The 19801-nt window shown below is 39.5% G+C and overlaps 1 protein-coding gene across 5 annotated transcripts in view; it reads left to right on the forward strand.

The window, feature by feature from the left end:
- Positions 1-2751: 2751 nt before the first annotated feature.
- frmpd4 (FERM and PDZ domain containing 4) overlaps positions 2752-19801 on the forward strand; it is a 34229-nt gene continuing 17179 nt past the window's right edge. Inside the window, exons 1-2 of one of the 5 annotated variants that reach the window (XM_025903944.1) lie at positions 2752-2881; positions 18540-18656. In XM_025903944.1, coding sequence (XP_025759729.1) covers positions 18619-18656 — 38 coding nt within the window. In that variant the 5' untranslated portion in view covers positions 2752-2881; positions 18540-18618. Of the gene's footprint in view, positions 2882-6141; positions 6366-11224; positions 11694-18539; positions 18657-18855; positions 19097-19801 lie in introns of those variants that run through there. The other 4 variants (XM_005460036.4, XM_025903945.1, XM_013264246.3 and 1 more) reach the window with 4 other exon arrangements.

Genomic DNA, 19801 nt, shown 5'->3' on the forward strand with positions numbered 1-19801 from the left:
CCTCCCAACACTCTGACTCACTGCTTCCTGCTTTCATCATTTAACATCCATTTAAAGAAGTATGTTAATTTCCCCCCGAACACCAAAACAGACAATACACTCAGGAGTTAGAGTAGGCTGTGACTCAGAAAGCATGCATTTAAATTCCTCCTGCGGCTCAGCTGAATTTTTATTTTTATTTTTATTTTTTTTAATGGTGTACACAAGTGTAAAACACAATGCAAAAATAATGAATCACTAAAGAGACTCCTAGAAAGCGTGAACAATCATTATTGTAGAATAAAAATGAGAATGTTGGACTATTTTACACCTTATCCAAATATTGCATGCATATATATTACATACAGTATGAACTCATTAGCTTAACTGAAAGAGTTGTTAGAAAGAAGCTTAATTTATCTTCTTTGTAGGACTCCAAATGTACAGTATATGTCTTTCTGTGATCTGGTAATGTAGTCCATTTTACACTAATTGGGCCTGTGTTGATTACACTGATGTAAAGTGAAACTGCCAGTAGATGAATTTTCTGTGGGACACATTCACACCATGACCAAAGACCAAAGTATGGTTTTGGCTCTCTCTCGTGTTAAACCTTACATCTTAGCAACAATAAAGACAGAAATATTACACGGATCTTTTCCCACCTCATGATCCTCTCTTCCATCACCCTGAGCTCAACATAAAGCAGCTGAGATACATGGCATGCAGTGCCCTCGGAACAGGCTCTTCCTGTGGGAGCCCCGGGGAAGGGACCTGTGTGATAACATGACATGTGAACCAGCACTGTATGGGCACGATAAGGACCGATCAGATACCAGAGCCCACCAAACAGACAGGGGAAGTGGTGATAAGAGAGCGGCCCTGCGTTTGATCCACTTATTTGGTGGTGGCGTGGTTTGGCGTAAGACTCCCTGCAGATTCTCATCAGACTTCCCGTTCTGTCATTTCTCAGAGGGATAGATGCAGCTTACACTGCCCTAACCTTGTAAAGTGTAAGTGTTTAGGTCACACACGCTGTGTGGACTTATGGAATACCTGGCAAAACACAGTTCGGTTTAGGTTTTTTACATCCATGCACAAAAGAGCAAGTTATATTACTTCTTTACTTAAGTCACGTTGGTCACTGAGATTCTGTAGTACTGACTTCTCAGATTTGTGATGAAAATTTGAAGGACACAGTGCAGAATTTTTTAAACTCCAGAAACATAATAATATGTTTTGTATTTTGAGGCTTACTGGTTGTTTAAGAAAGACTTTAAATGGGAAGCATTCGAATTATGTGTACAAGAATGTGCCACATTGTATGAGTCAGCATGGCAAGAGCTGAGAGATTATATGCTTTATTTGGTTTGAACAAACAAGAACTTTACAGCAGACCACTAGATGGCATTAAATTACTCACTTTGTCAAATGAGTAAAGGCATGGTACGCAGCTCTAATTGTTAATATGGAGATTTTACTGTATTTGGACAGACTAGCCTTCCTTGCACAAATTATCTACTACTTATTAGCAACCTTTTAGCCACAAGTGCAGATTGTATAGAATATTTATGCCGAGATATCACATACCCTCAGGTTAGCTGAGGGCAATTTGATTAAACACAACTGAAAATATTAATATGCAGTTAAATTAAATTAATTCTCTTTTCAAGATAGAAATGTATCAATATAGCTGCTTTTTAGGGTCCTAAATATGCAAGAGTGTATTCTGACTTAGTGGGGGTATATTCAGATGCTATAAAACACAATACATCACAATAGCAAATGAATATGCATTTACAGGGCTAATACATTCTGTTCAATCTAATTCTTAAGAAGCAGGGGTTCAGCGCATTTTTGGCATTTATATTTTGCACAGTTTTGCGTTTTGTTGGAAAAAAATGCAAATGTGTCTCTTTTTTTGTCTGGAATTACTTTATGATATAACCATTATGGAATCAAATACACTGCAGAACATGAAATGGATAAGTTTTGCTGCAAATTCTTGCATGATAAACTCTGCACATTCGTATCTAAGAACCATACAAAAACATAAACATTGCATAATAAGTCTAATTCAGCTTACTGCAGTAACTCTTTTCTGTCACTTGTCTGTGCTGGTGGACTGTGAAGCACATGTTTAATTCAAGCACCCAGTGGCATCACTGTGTTATGAACCTTTATTAATCCACATTAAAGTGACAGCCTGTCCAAAAGGGACAAACCAAAAATAGAGTCACACCTTTTGAAATGGTGCGTTTGCTCTTTCTGTTTATGATAACTATTGTTTAGCTGTCAGTGAGCATAAACGGGAAGACAGATTTCTAATAGTGTGGAGGATTTTTTTTTTTTAAGCCTGTGACGCAGAGGGGAGAAACTATGTGATTATGTTACAGCTGTGCAGATCCAGTTTCCTTTGTTTAAGGTTAAAACACAAAAATGGAGGTTTCACTTTAAAGCTGCAGCATGCAAAAGTTTCATCGAGTCATCGTGGACGCCCCATCATTTTTGTGCTGTGCTCTTTAAGATTCAAACGTGTACATGGCTCATGGGTATGCAGCCCCAGTGTTGACGCCTTTGGCACAGAAGTGAAGCAAAATTCGTTTGTCTTCTGAAACGCGAGAAGGGAAGACAACACGTCGTTTTTAATCTCTTTAGAATAGTGCAGCTATATCAGATTGGAGGCTTTTATTATTTCTCAGATTACCATCTCTTACATTTAATAGCACATCTTCTCTACAGCGAAGGGAGAAAATGGGCGTAATGGTGAGAGGAAAATGCAATCGAGATGTCAGACAAGCACCTGATTAACCACTTACAGAAGCAGTCTCTGCATTACAGCTACACCATGCCATCTCACTTTTCCACTCGGCCTGATCCTTCAAACATTACTGGCCACAAGGTATTGATTTTTCATTCTTCTCAATATCGTGTTGCTGTTAATAGAATTTACGCCAGACTATCAATGTTTCAAGGAGGCCTGCCCCTCCCTCCTCTTAGCATACCATCAGGATCTTGTCACCCACAAACAGGGCACACTCACACTGTTCCAGTTGGGAGTTCATACCTGAGAGAGAAAACATGGAAATTGGCAAAACAGGCAGACATGAAATTTGTTTTGGTGGCAGTTTGGATAGATATCAGCAGCAGAAGAGGTGAGTCAAGTGCTGTTTCACTTTTTTTGTGACTAACAAAAGATACATGAGTTTATGTGCAAATTATTTGGGGTTGAAATATGTCACCTACTTGACTGTGGTTTAAGTTTCTTACAGAAAATTGTCTGACAAATCAAATCAAACCACTCTGCTATAAATAGTTGACAGTACATCTTGTCAGGTGTAACTTTGCCTGCAGTAATGTGTAACTTCTTTTGGACTGAGGCATGAAAACTAAACTAGTGATTCTCTAATATGCATAGCATTCAAAGTACTATACATATTGTTTATTTGGAACAATGGTAACTTAATTGAAAAAGTTGAGTAGGGAGTTATATTTCAAACTGTAGTAACTAATGGCTGAATTTATTTTTTTTGATAAATTTCCATTCAGCCATGATCACATGCAAAAACCAATTATGCTGCATATTGTCAGGCTAATAATTACCCTAATCCATGGCATTAGAAATGATGCGTGCGCTCCCAAATTCTGGCCTAGAGGCTTGGAGCCCAGCCTGCAGCAACACTGAGCTCCTGATTCAAGTGACAGCGTCAGCTTGGTGACCTTAGCAGCTTTCCATGGGCACATTGATTTTTCTCCCACATTACAGATAATTGCTGGGTGCTGTGAATCCTATCCTCCCCGGGCAGCAGGGAGGAGCTTCTGTTGTGTGTTGACACAAGAGTGGCTATCTGATTTGAGGAACGTGATATCCTGGGATCTTATTGAGTGCGATTGACTTCTGTGTACTTCCTGTCTATGGCATGAGTATATTTAACAACTTGTTTTTATAGCTGCTGGTGTTGTAAATGTTCTGTATTACTGACAAGGCACATTGGTTAAATTGTGTAATTAAAATAAATAAATAAATACAAGACTGTCTTTTAGACCTAATGAGAACAAGGGCTTTGTCCAACTCCCTTTAATAACGTTTCAATTTGTTTAATTAATTGTGATGAATTACCTGTGGCATGGCAATATGGCAATGTAGATAATTATAACAAATCAGATTTGCAGGCAAATAGTGTAAATCACATTATCGCGAAAAAATGCGCTTGACAACTTTTTCAAATAGATTTGCAACATAAAGGTTGAGCCAAGCAGTTGTTTTTATTATATCAATATGATTTTTGTTCTGCATGGAGCCACTCTCATCATTTTATGCAAATGAATGCATCTACTGTTTGTTCTGCTCCACAAAGTAATGAAAAAGTCACTTTCATTGTTATTATGTGAGGCAAAATCTGCTTTGATGGACTGGAAACCAACTTGTGCCACTTTCGGGTCTTTTGCTTGTAGATGTAACTGCACCTTTTGCTTAGTTTGAATTTTATGATTTTACTTTTTGTTTCTTACCTATTTTAGAGCTTTTCGCTTAAGTCTGTTGGACTAAATAACTAGAAGGACACTAGCAGAGCAAATCTTCTGCCAAGGCCAATGTCAATGCAAAAATGTATTAGGCTGCTTTTTGCCTGTTAAAAACTAAATGTTGCAGTCATATAAGATGCCAGTTCAATTTGCAAAGGAGCATGGCATTTCACATTGTTCTAAGAAATCAGATGGGCTAGCCACCCACACTCAGTGAACAGCACAATAAATCAAATGAGTACAGAAAGCACACTGCCTATCATCACCATCTTAAATCATCCCAATTATAACCCCAAGACAACATGCTAAATGTGATTCTTAGTCATGTACACTGTGCAGGGTCATTGCACTTTGCACATCCCCTGTCCCCACTCTAAGTGCTGCGGCCTGTTTGTCATGGAAAAACAGGCCACTGATGCATGGCGCTGTGGCCCAAGGGCGAGCACTCGGCCACATGATTGGATGGATTCATGTGTGGTATTTATCTCACAGAAAGGTCTGCTTTTGTCTGCTTTAACTCGACACAGCACTCCATCCTGGCCATATGGCCGTGCCTAGATCCTTGATATACATAAACAGAAACCGTGTCCACAGTTGGCATTGTGCACACATAACTACAGCAATAATCTGGTGCAATATATAAATATATATAGATATATATATAGAGAGAAATATTTTTATGAAAAAACAGGCCCAGACTTTCTGTTGCACTTTCTTGTTGTTATTTAGGAAGCTGAACTTTCACTTGTAGTAGACCGCTGTGTGTACATGCCATGGGATGTGTTATGCAAGCAGCTCCATTTGCTTGCAGAGGCAAAGACACGTGCCTCGGTTCATAACTAATGGAAGACTGTGTATGCCATTCATGCATGAGAGAATCAACATGGTATAATCCAGCGTGAACTATCATGACAGCACAATGCAGTGGCTTCATGAGAAAATGCTATAAAAGCCTAAAATGTTAACAAAAACACCGCACAGTTTAACAGGCTACATTATTTTACTTTTTTAAGGAAAGACTAGTATGAATAATGAAATAATGGATATATTAGATGAAAATAATACAGTACTGTGCTACTGTATAATATTGAGGTTAAGATCTAATTCACTGGTTTATATAGGATTTAGGTTAGGCTCTGTTAAGGGTGACGGTTGGCAGGCAGCTAGTGATAGAGTTTGGATTATGCTTGAAGCTTAATTTTTAAGCTCTCATGGATGATAAAACACATGCCATTTCCAAATGCCTCAAACAGGGATAAGATAAATATTTCAGATAATGTAATTTCGTAGTAAACTGAGACTATAGTGCAAGCAGTGATGTTTATAACAGTGTGAACGGGAAAAACTGGAAAATCTTAACTTGCCATGACGAGTCAAGTAAGGATGAAATATGAAAACACCACAGGTGTGATCACCCAAACGAAATATGTTTTTCATGAGAGCCTTGCTCATCGAGGCAGCTTTAACCAGCACAGCACCCCACTGGAGCCCAGCTGTTCAGCATTGATCTCTCTGTGTTTTCTGGTGCACTGGACTGCAATGTGATGTTATTTCATTACTGAGGCAGAAGCGACAAGCTCGGTCTCCGCCTCCAGGGCACTGGCCACTCACTTGGACAGGGGCACTGTATGTAATAATAACTGAATGGCTTAGTCAGCCGGAGTGCAGTTGACTATTAAAAATCCAAATCAAGCAGCGAGAAACTCTGGAGTCAGGAGGAAGGACGGGAGCACGCATCAGTGAAGAAGGCTTAAAAGGCCTGGACAGGAAAAACAGAAACAAGTACTGCTTTAAATTTGATTAGAGTTGTCACCAGCAATGGACCCAGATGAAAATGAACTCGGCATCTTCACTGTTATTCAGTGAGTACAGTGCTGTGGATTGGTGTGTTTTTTTAGTATTTTATATGTCAGTGAGAACTGGTTGGTGTGATCATAAAGATGAAGACTATTTGTATGTTCTAGAAGGCATTTCTTTAATTGCCTTTTAGCTTTTTTCTTGACTCAAGAATTGATTGTGCTTGTTGCTGTGTATTGATTTAAGGTCATGGGTTGGCCAACTTACTTTTTACCAATACATTTCAGTCATATTTCTATGGGTGTGAAAAACAAACAGTGTTTACAACTTATATAAAAATGTTTTATTTTACTTCTTTGTATTTTGTGTTAGAATGGTGACAGTAGCTGGTTGTGGTTATCCACTCAAATGCCAGTGTATAACAGGTGCTAAACAAAGTTATGTAATTGCAGTTTCCTCATAGATTAATAGAGCTTCTTTATAGCCAAACTTTAGTATATTTGATGAATTCAGTCCACACAGTTGAGAGGTCATGTTATTATGGAAATTACTCACTGGCTTTGTTTACTGAAAAATTTAAACCTGCATTTTTTGGTTACTTGAGGGCAGTCATTGAAAGCAAGCCATGAACGCAGTATCAGAATATCGTGACTTTGGCTAAAATGGCAATTAATAACTAACGTGATCCAGCACTTACAGAGCAACATTACCATTTTTTAAAGATAAATTTGGAGCCTAAAAGTCCAAATAATGAGCTTAAACTTACTTCAAAGCTCCATGAAGTTGCAGAAGGTTCAGGTGAGGATGTTCTGTAAGTTCGGTGTCATGTATTCCAGATACGTTCACATTATTCCAGTAAAAATGATGATATTAGAGCCACAGTGGCTGAAAGCAGCCTTGTCATTGGCATCCGGACCCTAGGAACTACTAAGTGATACTGCAAATAAGAGCTATTTAGACAGACAAGTGTTCAGTGTAATAATTTTCAATAAGGTGTGATGCGTGCTTTTTCCTGCTGTGTTTTTTGTTTTTTTGGTATTTAGTCACACTGCTTAGGAATTGGAAGCCTATGATAGCACCTGGTGTCTGTGAATGATTGCCTGGGACTTCAGTTGTTTCTGAATGTGCTCCAGTGATAAATATCTTGTTGTATTATCCTCATTGAGCTGAAGTAAGCTCTGATTATTGTTGAAAAAAATAACATCTGAAAGGAATCCGTAAAGCTTCTAGTGTCATGAGAAACAGCAATGTAGAGTTGGGAATCATCGGCGTAAATCTAAAACTATTTGCACGTCTTCTGATGACAACACCAGAAAGCAAGCATGAAAAACGGTGAAAATAAAAGGTCCTAGGATCGAGCCTCGTGTCACTATGGAAGTTTGTTTCCAACACTGAAAAAAAGAAAGAAATTGCAAGCTAAGTCATTTTTGATTTATTATATCAAAAAAGGTTCTGGAAATGTAGACTTACTTTTGTGTAACTCTGAATTATCAGTTATATGACATGACGTTTTGACTGATTAAGTTGAAATTTCAAGATACTAACCCAAAATCTGGGCTTTGGACAGACAAAAAAAACCGAAAAAAAACAGCGACAGAACAAGCTTCCATATGTCATAGTTGATGGGTTTATTTTTTTTTTTGAGGGATGTTTTTTTGAGCAGATACAAAATACTATCTGGCTGTGAATTAGGACCTGTTGTCTGTGGGCCGGCTATGAGAATACAGTCAACTGTGACCTGCACTGGGGTCAGGTAGAACAAGGACAGATTTTTTTTTATTTTTTTTATGTCTATTCAAGTCGATACCAACACCATTTACAATCTCTATCTCTACTAAAGCCATTTCTGTGCTCTGATGGGCCCAAAAGCCTGATTGGAAGTTTTCAAAAATACAGTATGAGTAAAGAAAATAATTTAGCTCCTTAAAAACCTCTGAGCCTAAAAGTTTAAGGGGACGGTTGATTTAAGCTTGTTTTTCTTTAGTTTGTTTTACCATAGTGGCCTCATATGCAGTTGTTTTCAGGCTAATCTAACATATCACTTCTCGTGTTAATGATAGCAGGCCTGGAGGTGGTTATCTAGTCCCTGAAGTTTGCCGCAAACATTTCAGACCTGGTTCTTAATAAATGGATGCACCAAAACATGACCTACCCTTGACCCACAAAGACATGTTTTAATAACCTGCAGGTTAACCACTCACACAGATAACTATGGTGATGAGCTTACTGGCAGTATCCCCATTATGCAGCTTTATTCACTCCACACAAAATAGGCGACAGCCTCCAAGTATTACTTTGAACTTTATCAGCAGGTGTAGTGAAACTGGCAAACCAAATCCGTAATCTTTTCAAAGCGTAGCACAACTCAGCCAGGTAACACTTCACTTCTTATCCCAATTAGTCACACCACTGAATATTCATAGCAAAACGGCGTTCAGATCTTTAAACTCTCCCCTAAAAGCTGTTTAATTCACTGAATAAATCATCCGCAGCCAAGGCGTAATTAGTGTCGCACTAAGAGACTGCGAAAGTTGAGGTTCTGAGGTGGCTCACAGGCAAACACTCACAAACAAACCAAACTCTGCAGACGAGGGCTTGGTCTAAGGGCAGTTTGCTGTAGTGGCTGCTCAAACACATGTTGTGATCCAGAGGGCACTAATGCGAAGTTCAGAGGGTAGCGGAGGCTACACAGTCACATCACTGCACTGTACAAAATGAGAAAACATGAAAACATGATGTCACAGCAGGCGTTACCTTGTATCCAGAAAAAGTGTATTCTGAATGTTTTTTAAGAAATCCTGTGCTATCTAGCATAATTTGCAACATTTAGTGGTTTTACTTTTATTATTTTTTAAGGCAGTCGTCCACAGGCAGTACTTACAAAATTAAAGCAGTGAAGGTTTTAAATGGCCAAGTGTGCCAGAAAGGCTGAAATCAGCTGTTTTAAAAGGGACTCAGCGAGGGGGGGAGCAAGGGATCAGTAGGGCAGCGGGGCTTTATCGGTCAAAGCTTCAGCCATAGTCGCCTTATATCACGCTTCTGTCTGACCCTAATATCCTCTGCCACTCGTGTTGGCCTCTGGGCCACAAACCCAAATGGACAAACATAACTGTCTAAAATATGCTGAGTCTCTCAATCTTTGTGCCACAGGACACTGCAGTTGAATTTGAAGCAAATTGTCAGACACGCTCTCTGTTCTGCTCTTCAGTGCATCCTTACCATCTTATCCAAAAAAAAAAGGACTGGCTGTATTTTTTCAGACATGTATCATCCGCCAAATGTTGTTTGGATTGCTCATGATGCTTCAGTCCACGTTATTTATAACAATTCAGAATCAGAGTAACAGTAACATTTTAGAAATGATAGATAGATAGATCAAAAAATCATAGGCAAAGCACTTTTTTTTGGTTTTCATTCTTCTTTTCTTTGTTTTCCTTTAGGTGGAGTTTAGATGGATGGTTTATGACAAAGTAGCACAAAAATGCCAAAAGGAAAAAAAAACAGCTATATGGATGTTCAAATCTAAAACTTTTAAGTAGATATTCAGATCAACAGCAGTTCACCTGGGCTCACTCTCACTCACCGGGAGGCTCACCCATTTCTATCCATTAAGTTGTATCTTTTCTGTGGCAGCAAACATGCCTAAGCCTGACCCTGAGTGGAAGTGACAACATTCTTTATTTTATGTATCACTCTCAGCAAAGGCACACTGACTCACTCTGAAGAGCCTTATAAGTTGTGGCATTTTAATATAGGATCCTTGGTACTTGGTAGTTGTAGCTTGAATGAATTTTCTCAACTAGAATCAAACAGTATTTGTATTCTGTGTATGCATTTATTTATCCTTTACTACCTGCCATTCTTATTACCTGTTTTTTATTCTCCGATTTTCTAGTTCATGCTCGGAGCAGTGAACTAGATAGAAGACTCTCTCCTTTTAACTCCTGGATCCTTTTGACTATACTGTGATCAAAATGGAAAATCAGAGAATTGGGCAATTTTTAGTTTATTTACTTTTGTCGAGGTTTTTTTCTTTTTAATGCTAGCAGGTGTTTATATAATATATTTGATGTTGGTCTTGTCTAACATCAAAAATGCATGTTTTACTGATCTCGATAACAGCAAATTGTGCTGTCACGGCTATTTTCTTTTATCCAAACTTTCAGATCCGCATGAATAAGTGTGAGGCCTCTCTGGATCAGAGAGAAAGCTAATTGGCTCTTGGTGGTTTTCAATAGAGGTGCTTGATCTGAGGTATTTCATTTATGAAGAGTAGTTCTTCCTCCTTGGGTTACTAGACCTTGTGGTGATCTGCAAATGCGATGGATATGTGGCATTGAGGCATTTTTTAAACATCTCAACCCTTTGAAATTCCAACAGCCTTCTGCTTCGGCACTCTGGGCATTATTAACAACATAAGACAGATCCTGTTATCATGACATGTTAAAGTCATGCTCTTCTTTTAAGACCAATATATTAACTCTTTATTTATTTGTATTGGACAATAATGTTAAAATGTTTGACCTCACATGAATTGCATCAATTAGAGTGAGCATTTAGCTGCTGAACTGGTTTGAAAGGTCAAAACAAATGAACTGTACAGTATAGGAATTATAATGTGCAGCTGTGATGCAGAGACCTCATCTGGGGAGGGGACACATGAGGTCCTCCCGTCTCTTCAGCTGCTTTTGCTACTCCTCTGTTGCATATAATGTGCACATGATGCGTTGCCGGCTTTTATTTAATCTTTTCAACCTTTTCTCGCTTTATGGAAAGACCCACACATAGCTTGATCAGACTGTTTTTCGAGCAATTCTTAGAATCCAGATCCATCCTTAACTAGAAATTCTTGTGCCTTTGCTACTAAGCACACACACAAACATCACAAATCCTCTCACATTCCTCTTTCCTCTCTCTTTCACTCTCATCACCCACAACCACCGCCACCCATGTCCCTCCCTCCCTCTGCCCCTCGCTCTGGCTCTCTCTGCCTCTCTCCAAAGCTGTTGTTACTGTGCGGCTCCCGCACATCATTCCAGCGCGATGGAAATTAAATGAAGGTGGCTTAACGCAGCTAACAGAGGCATGCTTTGAAGGATGTAACCAGGGGAAGCTGCGCTGCCAGATCCTTTTCCATGGGCTATGGATTTGTGTTGCTGAGGCGAGGACACAGCAATCACTCAGCCATGCAGAAGCACAGAAAACAGGACTAATCTCTCCTCCTGACTTGTGGAAGCTCCACTTTTTCCCCCTTAAATTATTTATTCTCTATTGCCAAAGAGTGTGAGGGATAATGGGGCCGGAGTGAAGTAGATGGTGAATCTGTAGCCTTGACTGCAGTCTGCAGCACACATGGATGTGTTCAGCTTTGTGAAGATACCAAAGCTGTCAGGGTGAGTCCAACCAATGCTGCTATGAATTTGCCAGTCTGTGGATTTGCCTGTTCGTTCTGTAGCAGCCGGCGTTTTGTATGTTCAAAGGCATGATTCGGAGAGCGACACAGGGATCACATGTTGAACAGTGGTATTAAAAATGCTGAGTTATTGATTTGTTCAAGAGAGCAAGTTGTGCAGTCACGTATGATGTGAAATGAATGAGCAAGTGAGCGAGATGGCAGTGGGGGTGGATGCAATTGGTGATGCGATTCATGTGTCTAAACTGTATGTATCTAAGTTCATAAACATTGTAGACACTGGACACGGTTACTGCTCGAGTATTATGTAATATAAGGTAATCATAGATATTATGAAACATGAGAAGAATCAGCAGAGGATGTTGCAAAATTTCAGAATATTCCAGGAAATTGAGTCATAGCAGTGATTGCTAGTTCTCAGCAGAGTTTTAAGTCATTTTCATTTTGAGTCGGTTTAGGGTACTGATCATAGCTTTCTCAAATGTTTTAATTCTGCCTAGAGTTATTACATATGAGTGGTTTTTATCTTTGAAATCAAAATACATATGGCCTGAACAGGAAGAACATTTCAATCATGACACTTTGCAATTAAAATTAAAAGACAGCACATTTCGGTTTACGTGTTTACTTCCTTCATGTGGGTCATTTTCATTTGTGACAGATCCATAGTTTCATATTGGTTTTGTTTTAGAAGAAGTCATTGGAAGCAATGATAACGCAAAGCATAGATTAAAATAACTCCTGAGGAATTCATTCGTCGACGGGGCTTACACCTCACCTTGCGCACACATGGGTCTGCTAGACTGAGTTGATCTCCCCCAGTGGACATTAATCCTCCTAGGGGATTTGGCTCCATTAGAGGCACCACGGACCACTGATGAGAAGAACAGCTGATCACAAACAAGATACATTAAACAAGATACTGTGTGTCACAGGAATGTATATTAGGAGCGTATCATTTCACTTATGAGTCATCACTGAACTGCACTGGCAATTTTTCATTAGTTCTTTGTTTATGGAAAAAGACATGCATCAAAAATACTAGCGTTGCACCTCAGTAGTCGGTTTATTTACGAGGCCCTTTTTCATAACATTTCAGCTGGAAATCAAACAGGTAGCAGTGATTTTCCATCGTCGTACGGAAGCACTGCTTTCTATTTAGTATCCCTCCATGGCAGCAATGATGCGGCTCCCAGTGGACCACCACCATCACTGCATCCTGTCACTGTTAATAATGCCACACAATGCTAACCCTGACTATGAGTTACCACTTCTACAGAAGCATTCCCCTCCCTTTGTTGTTGCTGATGTTTGTCTCCTTCTCATCTACCATTAGGAATTTAAGTCAGCACGAGTCTATATTTCACAGCGAAACCCTCTATATTTATTCAGAGAGCTACAAGAAAGGCAACGGTCCCCTCATTGTCTCTTCCTCCTGCCTTGCAACACCCCCAGATGTGTCTGCTGTCAGAAGCAAAAGGATGATATAGCTTTCATTTTCTTCTTTCTCTGTTGTTTTAAAAATCAAGCTAGCATTTCCACTTGTTTAAAGTTTTGTAACAAGATACAAAGCAATAATGTCCTCTTTGAAATTGCTGCTTTTGTTTAGCTATTAAGAACTTATTTTCCTGTAATACAGTTACACTTTTGATTTTCTCTAAATATAAGCAGCAGCGATAGGCAGGCAGGGCTTTCCTGAATCAACTGGGTTGCTAAAAGGTGTACAGCAATATCTAGCTGTTTGCTGAGCATGCTCACATATGAAAAAAACATCTAGAATATTGTTCACTGCATCTTGTTGGAGCTATATTTAGTCACTCTTATATAAATGATGGCTATGTTCATTAAATGTGCATGTTTTCCCGCACCCAAGTAATGCAGAACAACAGCTAAAGCTAATTTACTTGGACTGTGTGACTTTATGCTTGTGCTGCTCACTTGGATCCTTTCTGGCTGTGTTTGCCAAAAAAAATCTATAATGTGAGCCATTGTTCAACATGTTTTGACTGCAAACTTTATCCACAGGAAATCACTGGTCTGGACACAAATTGATTAGCCTAAATGTTCATCAGCGTACACACAGACCCAAAGATCTGTCATACTTAGCGTTCAAATCAGAAGCTCTCAGGGAAGAGTAGAGCAGAAAGGACTCTGGGTCAGAAATGGTAGCCAGCTGGCTGGTGGATGAGGTCTTAGGCAACTATTTATTATGTTGCGTGCTTTAGAGCTTTTAGCGTAAAAGCAGTGAGTAGCACAAAGAGGTGCAGGAGCATTCATGTCTAGTTCAGCACCCACAGGGTAAGTTCATCACTATATTTGGTTAATGTTTTCTATAGAGAGCTGTAGCACAAAGGATGGCTGGGGGAAAAGCAGTGTAATAACAAAAAAACACAGATTTCTTTGTTTAGCTTTGAATATCTTTTACTGCTGGATTTATCATTTCAACTGATTCAATCAAATGTAGTAAGGTCTACTGCTGGGCTGGGAAATGCATTGTGTGTATGCAATCATGCACATTAAGATTCTGATATGATATTTAGTGATATGCTCTGTGTTTCCTATATTTTAAGTGCTACTGCAGACTATATCCAGCTTTCAAATAGTAGCTCTTCTGTAAGATAATGGTGTTTTGCCATTTAACAGGTAAACAGCGGGACATCGAGGTTCCCTTACTCACTGTAACATAGCAGGAGGATCACAGTGGGTGGGCTGTTTCCCAGATGCTTTTTTATACCCACCCAGAGGAGATTAACTAACCAAAAAACGTTTCTATATAGAGGCACCAGAGAGCTGCTCAGGATAGTGCGGTTGCCCATGGCAACAATATCAGTGCTTACGAAGACAAACACAGAAATACAATATTCATTTAGAGTAATGGGGAAAACAGACACTCTTATTCTGGAGTGAGTGTTATTGTGCAGACAATTTCAATATTATTGTATAATGGCATTATATGGGACAGAGAAGAAATTTTAATCACCCAGGCAGTTTGATTTTTGGCTGCGTTAATGCGATGTGGTCATGGGAAAGTCATTTCTTGCAGAGTAGAAAAACAGTGATTTCTTCTCTGACGTCAAATAGATGCAATGTGGAGCAGCAAAGAAAACATTTCTGTACATAAAAGCGAGCAGTTTGCTCCAAGATTAGTAGTTACATAACAATAGCCTTCATTTTAATTTTGATGCATATACAGCAGCACACAATATAAATCACAGGCTGGACCGTGCTCTTTTGTGCTCTCGTATCGATCAAAGAATTAGAGCCAAGGTGGTGGTTTGGCAAGTCGAGCAGAGGGCAGATGTTTACTGAAACAAGAGGCAGTGCCCTCAGCAGGATGGAAGGAGTCTCTAAAAGAGGAGCAGAGGAATAGGGCCTTTAATCAGAGTGGTTCCACTCTGTCTGAGCCACTCTGCTCTACTCCCTGGGCTCTCTCCCAGGAGATGGTCATCTCGTCTGCTGTCTCTCCACTGATTTCATATCCAAACAGAATCACATTAGTGGTCTATCTATGCATAACTGTCTGTTTAATTCAAGAGCACTGAGAAAGCAGAATCAGTGCCTCTTCACAGTGTGCCTCGAATCATATTTGTAACACTCCCCTTTTTGTCAAGCAGGAAGAGTTGAACAAAAAGACCCACTTATTGTAAGATTGACTGTTGACCTTAGAATAAGGTGATGTCAAATTTTAATTGCTCTACCTTTACATTTTTTTAATGCTGCTAGCAAGGTCATTTTGATCGTGGGAATATATGAAACTTGTGTCTTTAAGAGTCTTTATCTGACAGAAAATGCTGAACGCTGTGCTGAGAGAAAAATGCTTTTTTAATACAGTACATGCTGTAAGACAGAATCCCTGTATCACACTAATCTGGCTGCACTGGATGAACAATGTGATGATTTATTCAAGATGGCATATGCAAAGGAAATTAGTATGGCTCTCTCAACCTGGGGATATTCGCTTTCTCTTGCCTGGTGCATGCTGGGAAATGTGTAGGAAACAAAAAGGAAATGCAATAGGTTCGGGCCCCCTGGGAAACGGCACATAAACATCAGTAACATTTTGCTGCTGCTTCCAAATAGGAGTCTTTGTTGCAAAATAGACTTGTGAGAGCAAAAACACATCCATATATATATATATATATATATATATGTATATATAATACCTTATGAATAATTACTTTTCTTTTTTCTCTGTATGCGTAATGGCCCACGTGTGGCACCAGAATGTGGTTTCACATAGCCAACCCTCATCAAGATTGTCAAAGTAAATTATTTAAACTAACTGGAATGTCTGTGTTGGAATGCTCTTCTTAGTTGTGGCTTGTCTATAAATAAACAGGACTTCAGCATTCATATAACACTGGAATGCTTCTATGAAGTGAAAGTGAACTACTGTGATTAAGCAAGGGTCACGCTGTTCATGCTTTTTTTATGAGGCACTGAAAAGTGATCTTTTTGCCATCACCAGGACAGAACAATTCAACTACTGACTGGAACATCTGTTCTTTTAATTTCTGAAAACAAGACAAATTCACAAATGAGGAACATTCTGTTGCATTTATCTAGTTTAGATTATAAAACCCTGATGTTATTTTCTGTGTTAGCAAAGACTTTCATGAGGAGAGCCTAATTTCCCCATTCCTTTTAAGTGTTCCTTTGGCGCTCTTTTAAAAAATGTTTTTGGCTGCTATATGAGCTCAATCCAATAACATGAGCTCAATCCAAAAGCATGCACAAAATACAAAAAAGGCCTCTGTGCATTTTGTGGTTTTAGTGCAATTTATGCTCCGAGAAAGCCTTCAGGAACTACATTTTGCCTCCCAAATTCTTGTTCTAATTGTCCTCACTCTGACTCTTGGGTAACCTGTTCATGAATTGTGCAGCATGGCTTGCCTACTTAGCGCTTGATTACTTAGTCCGATGTGACTGTGCAGGCATTATTTATTGATGCTCAGTGAGGAAGATCAGTTTCACTGTCCACCAGTGGGTGAACCTTTTCAGACGCTTTGTTAAGCTGGAGCGCTGCGACATAGTGGCATAATGGTCCTCCTGTCTGCAGACAAAAGAAATCAAAGATCACAGTATCTATCACTATGCTGCTGATACATTGCGGCATAGAGTTAGGAAATGGATTTTTTGGAGCAAATCATTACTTCAGTCATATATTTTGAAGGCACCGCATCTGGAACTGTAAGTAATACACTTTATTGTGGCGTAGACCTTTGGAAAAAATGTCAAGCAGATCACTGCTGAAGATGTAGTGTTGGGAAAGAATATCATTGTTTTACAATATTATGCACTTGTTGGATTTTTTGAACATCTCCTGAGAAAAATGTATAAATCTTCAACATCAGATAATGCCTGTGTTAAAATGGCTGCTAGTACAATGGTGGGTACAAGGAGGACTCGTCAATGAGGTGGCTCCAACAGCGTCAGACAGTATCTAGTTGTGTCCACACACATCATATGAGCTGCAGGAAATGTTCTAAATATACGCCATCGAGGCCTGTTCCCAGCTAATGTACTGTAGGTCAAATAAATCCATATCTGTGTGGAAACACTAATAACGCCAAAACACACCACTGTATTGTTAAAGTAAATCACATTGCTACCAGTGTTCGCAGGCAGATGTAAAATGCGGTACCCAAAGGAAAAACACCATTTTCACTGCAGAATTCAATTTTTGAAATGAATTAAATATGACTTAATGCATCCAGCAGCACTCAGATGTGTGTTTTTATTAGGCTAGCTGACTTGAGAACTGTGCTTCAGCTTTTATTGCATTACTTTGTCGTTGACTACCTGTTTGCACCAACTAGCTTTGCAGTGTTTTGTGGCCTTTCTTTCAGCTTACACGTGTTGATGAAATGGTAATACTTTATTAAGATCTCATGTAATAGACATGTGCATACACACACCCACTAGGACGCACTCTTTCATACAGACACAAGCACACCTCGCACGCATTTTATTATCATCGGTACAGTAACTGGGGAAACATTTAGAGGGAAAGAAAGAGGGGCTTTGAATAATGAATGCGAAGAGCCCTGTTACACGGCAGACAAGCCTTTGAAGTGACATAACTTACTGCCACTGCTTTCATACCATCACCAGTGTGCAGACACAAAGACAGAGATAGAGGGAACAAAAGAAATGCGATGCAGAGGAAAAGACAGATGGAAGCATTTTGACCAATTACAGTTCTCGTGAACACCTTCACTCTGCCAACTTGTAATTGTGCAGAACTTTGTTTTGCTGGTAAGAATCAGAAAATCAGCTGAAACCGAGATTTAGACTGCTGCTGTCTTTCAGATAATAGGCTAAAATGAACTGTTTTGAGGATGGCGGTTATGGCCGGTTATATTCTCCGATAAACTTTATCAAATCGTCTTGGCGTTGAGCAAATCAAATAAGTACTTCATGACAGAATTCCCCTGGGCTTCTTTTATAAAGAATGCACTGACATCTAGAAATAAAACCAATTTCATGCCTCTCAAAGCACAAGAGTGAGGCATGACAACTCCGCCTGTGTGTCGAGCTTACGTAATTAATTTGATTTGTATGCACTGAGTGAACCGTGACTATGGAACATTGTTTATCACGCCGGAATCGGACAATCTCTTATCACTTGGGCTGAATCGCTTGTTATCTGTGCAATTTATTTATTCTATTAAGATTCAAAAATCTCTTTGGCAAATACTGTTTTTAGTTACTTTGCCGTTAGACTAGCCGATCTGACCATTTTTGCACAGGTTTTAATGACACCACAAATGATTTACAAAAAGTCACGCTAAGCTTGATTTGACTCCTCTTTCTGCCTCTGCAGCCACAGGACCAAATCCTCAGGCTGGCCGCCCCCTTCAGGGACCTGGAGTGCTTCACAGGGACCCCCAAATGGCTGGGACATGGGCACCAACAGAGAGGGGCGTGACTGCTACATCAAGTAAGTGCCCTATGTTTAAAGAAAGTGAGGGGGAGCTCACTCTGTTCCAGATGTTTCAGACGCTTTGCCAACCTGTGATTATTCCAGCCACGTCACTGCCTCCACACTGTCTCCATCTGTGCATTCAGAATACTGATTTTGTGCTCCCTCTGCTGCTGCGCACACTCTGCCCCTGCCTACTCTCACTCTCTCTCACGCTCTCACACACACCCACAATACTCCTCATGCAGTCTCCCAAATGCAGAAGAGGGCTTTTGAGAGCGCAAGTGTGTGCATGCTGCTGTTGTTGTTGTTGATGATGATGATGATGAAGAAATTCACCTGTGCAGGAGCTTGTTTTGATCTGAGAGTCTTCACATTCCTCAGAGGATGCAGGGTTATAGTGTTATCAGCGTAATTGATCCTTCTTAACTGGCACTTGTGGAAATCTGTACTGACAGGTAAAAAGAAACTCTTCACTGGCTCTTCATGTGTTTGCGTGTGCAGTGGTGTAACAAGTGTTGCTGTTATGTTGATTTGGTCGGGATTTTTACTATTTCGTCAAAACACAAAATAGACATGCTTTTAACCTAATCTATACTAACCGTTTCTGGAAAAATATTCTCTGCTTTCATTTGTTCATAGGAGTTTTAATTCTTCTCATTGAATATTATGGAATGTAACAAGTACATTATTAGGACAGCAGGTTTTGTAATACAGATACGTCTTCCAGTTGTGGAAAAAACAATAACAAATGTTTATTTAATATATGAATAGGAGGTATGCGCTTGTCACACACGGGTTATAGCATGAGAAGCGTGATGTCAGAGGAGTTATATAAGAAGTAAGGAGCAGTGAAAGTGCAGGATGCAGAGTGTGTCTGCAAGAGGCAGATCGTGGAGGCTGTTTTGGCTCCAGCCTTTCCTTTCTAAATTTAAGGAAGATTCATAAATAATCAAGTGCCTATCTTAGTTTGTCAAGCCTCTTAGATGCCTATGCTAAACTGTTGTATTTCTCAGTGGAATACATGTCTAGTCTGTGTGGGATGAGCACATGAATAAAGCATTTACCAGACAATATGAACAGATTGACACACAATTATTAATGTCATGTCATTTAAAGCAGCTGCAACAATATAGGGATATGTTTTGACACAAGTGGACTGA

Source organism: Oreochromis niloticus, linkage group LG16 (assembly GCF_001858045.2).
Source record: "Oreochromis niloticus isolate F11D_XX linkage group LG16, O_niloticus_UMD_NMBU, whole genome shotgun sequence".
Taxonomy (NCBI): domain Eukaryota; kingdom Metazoa; phylum Chordata; class Actinopteri; order Cichliformes; family Cichlidae; genus Oreochromis; species Oreochromis niloticus.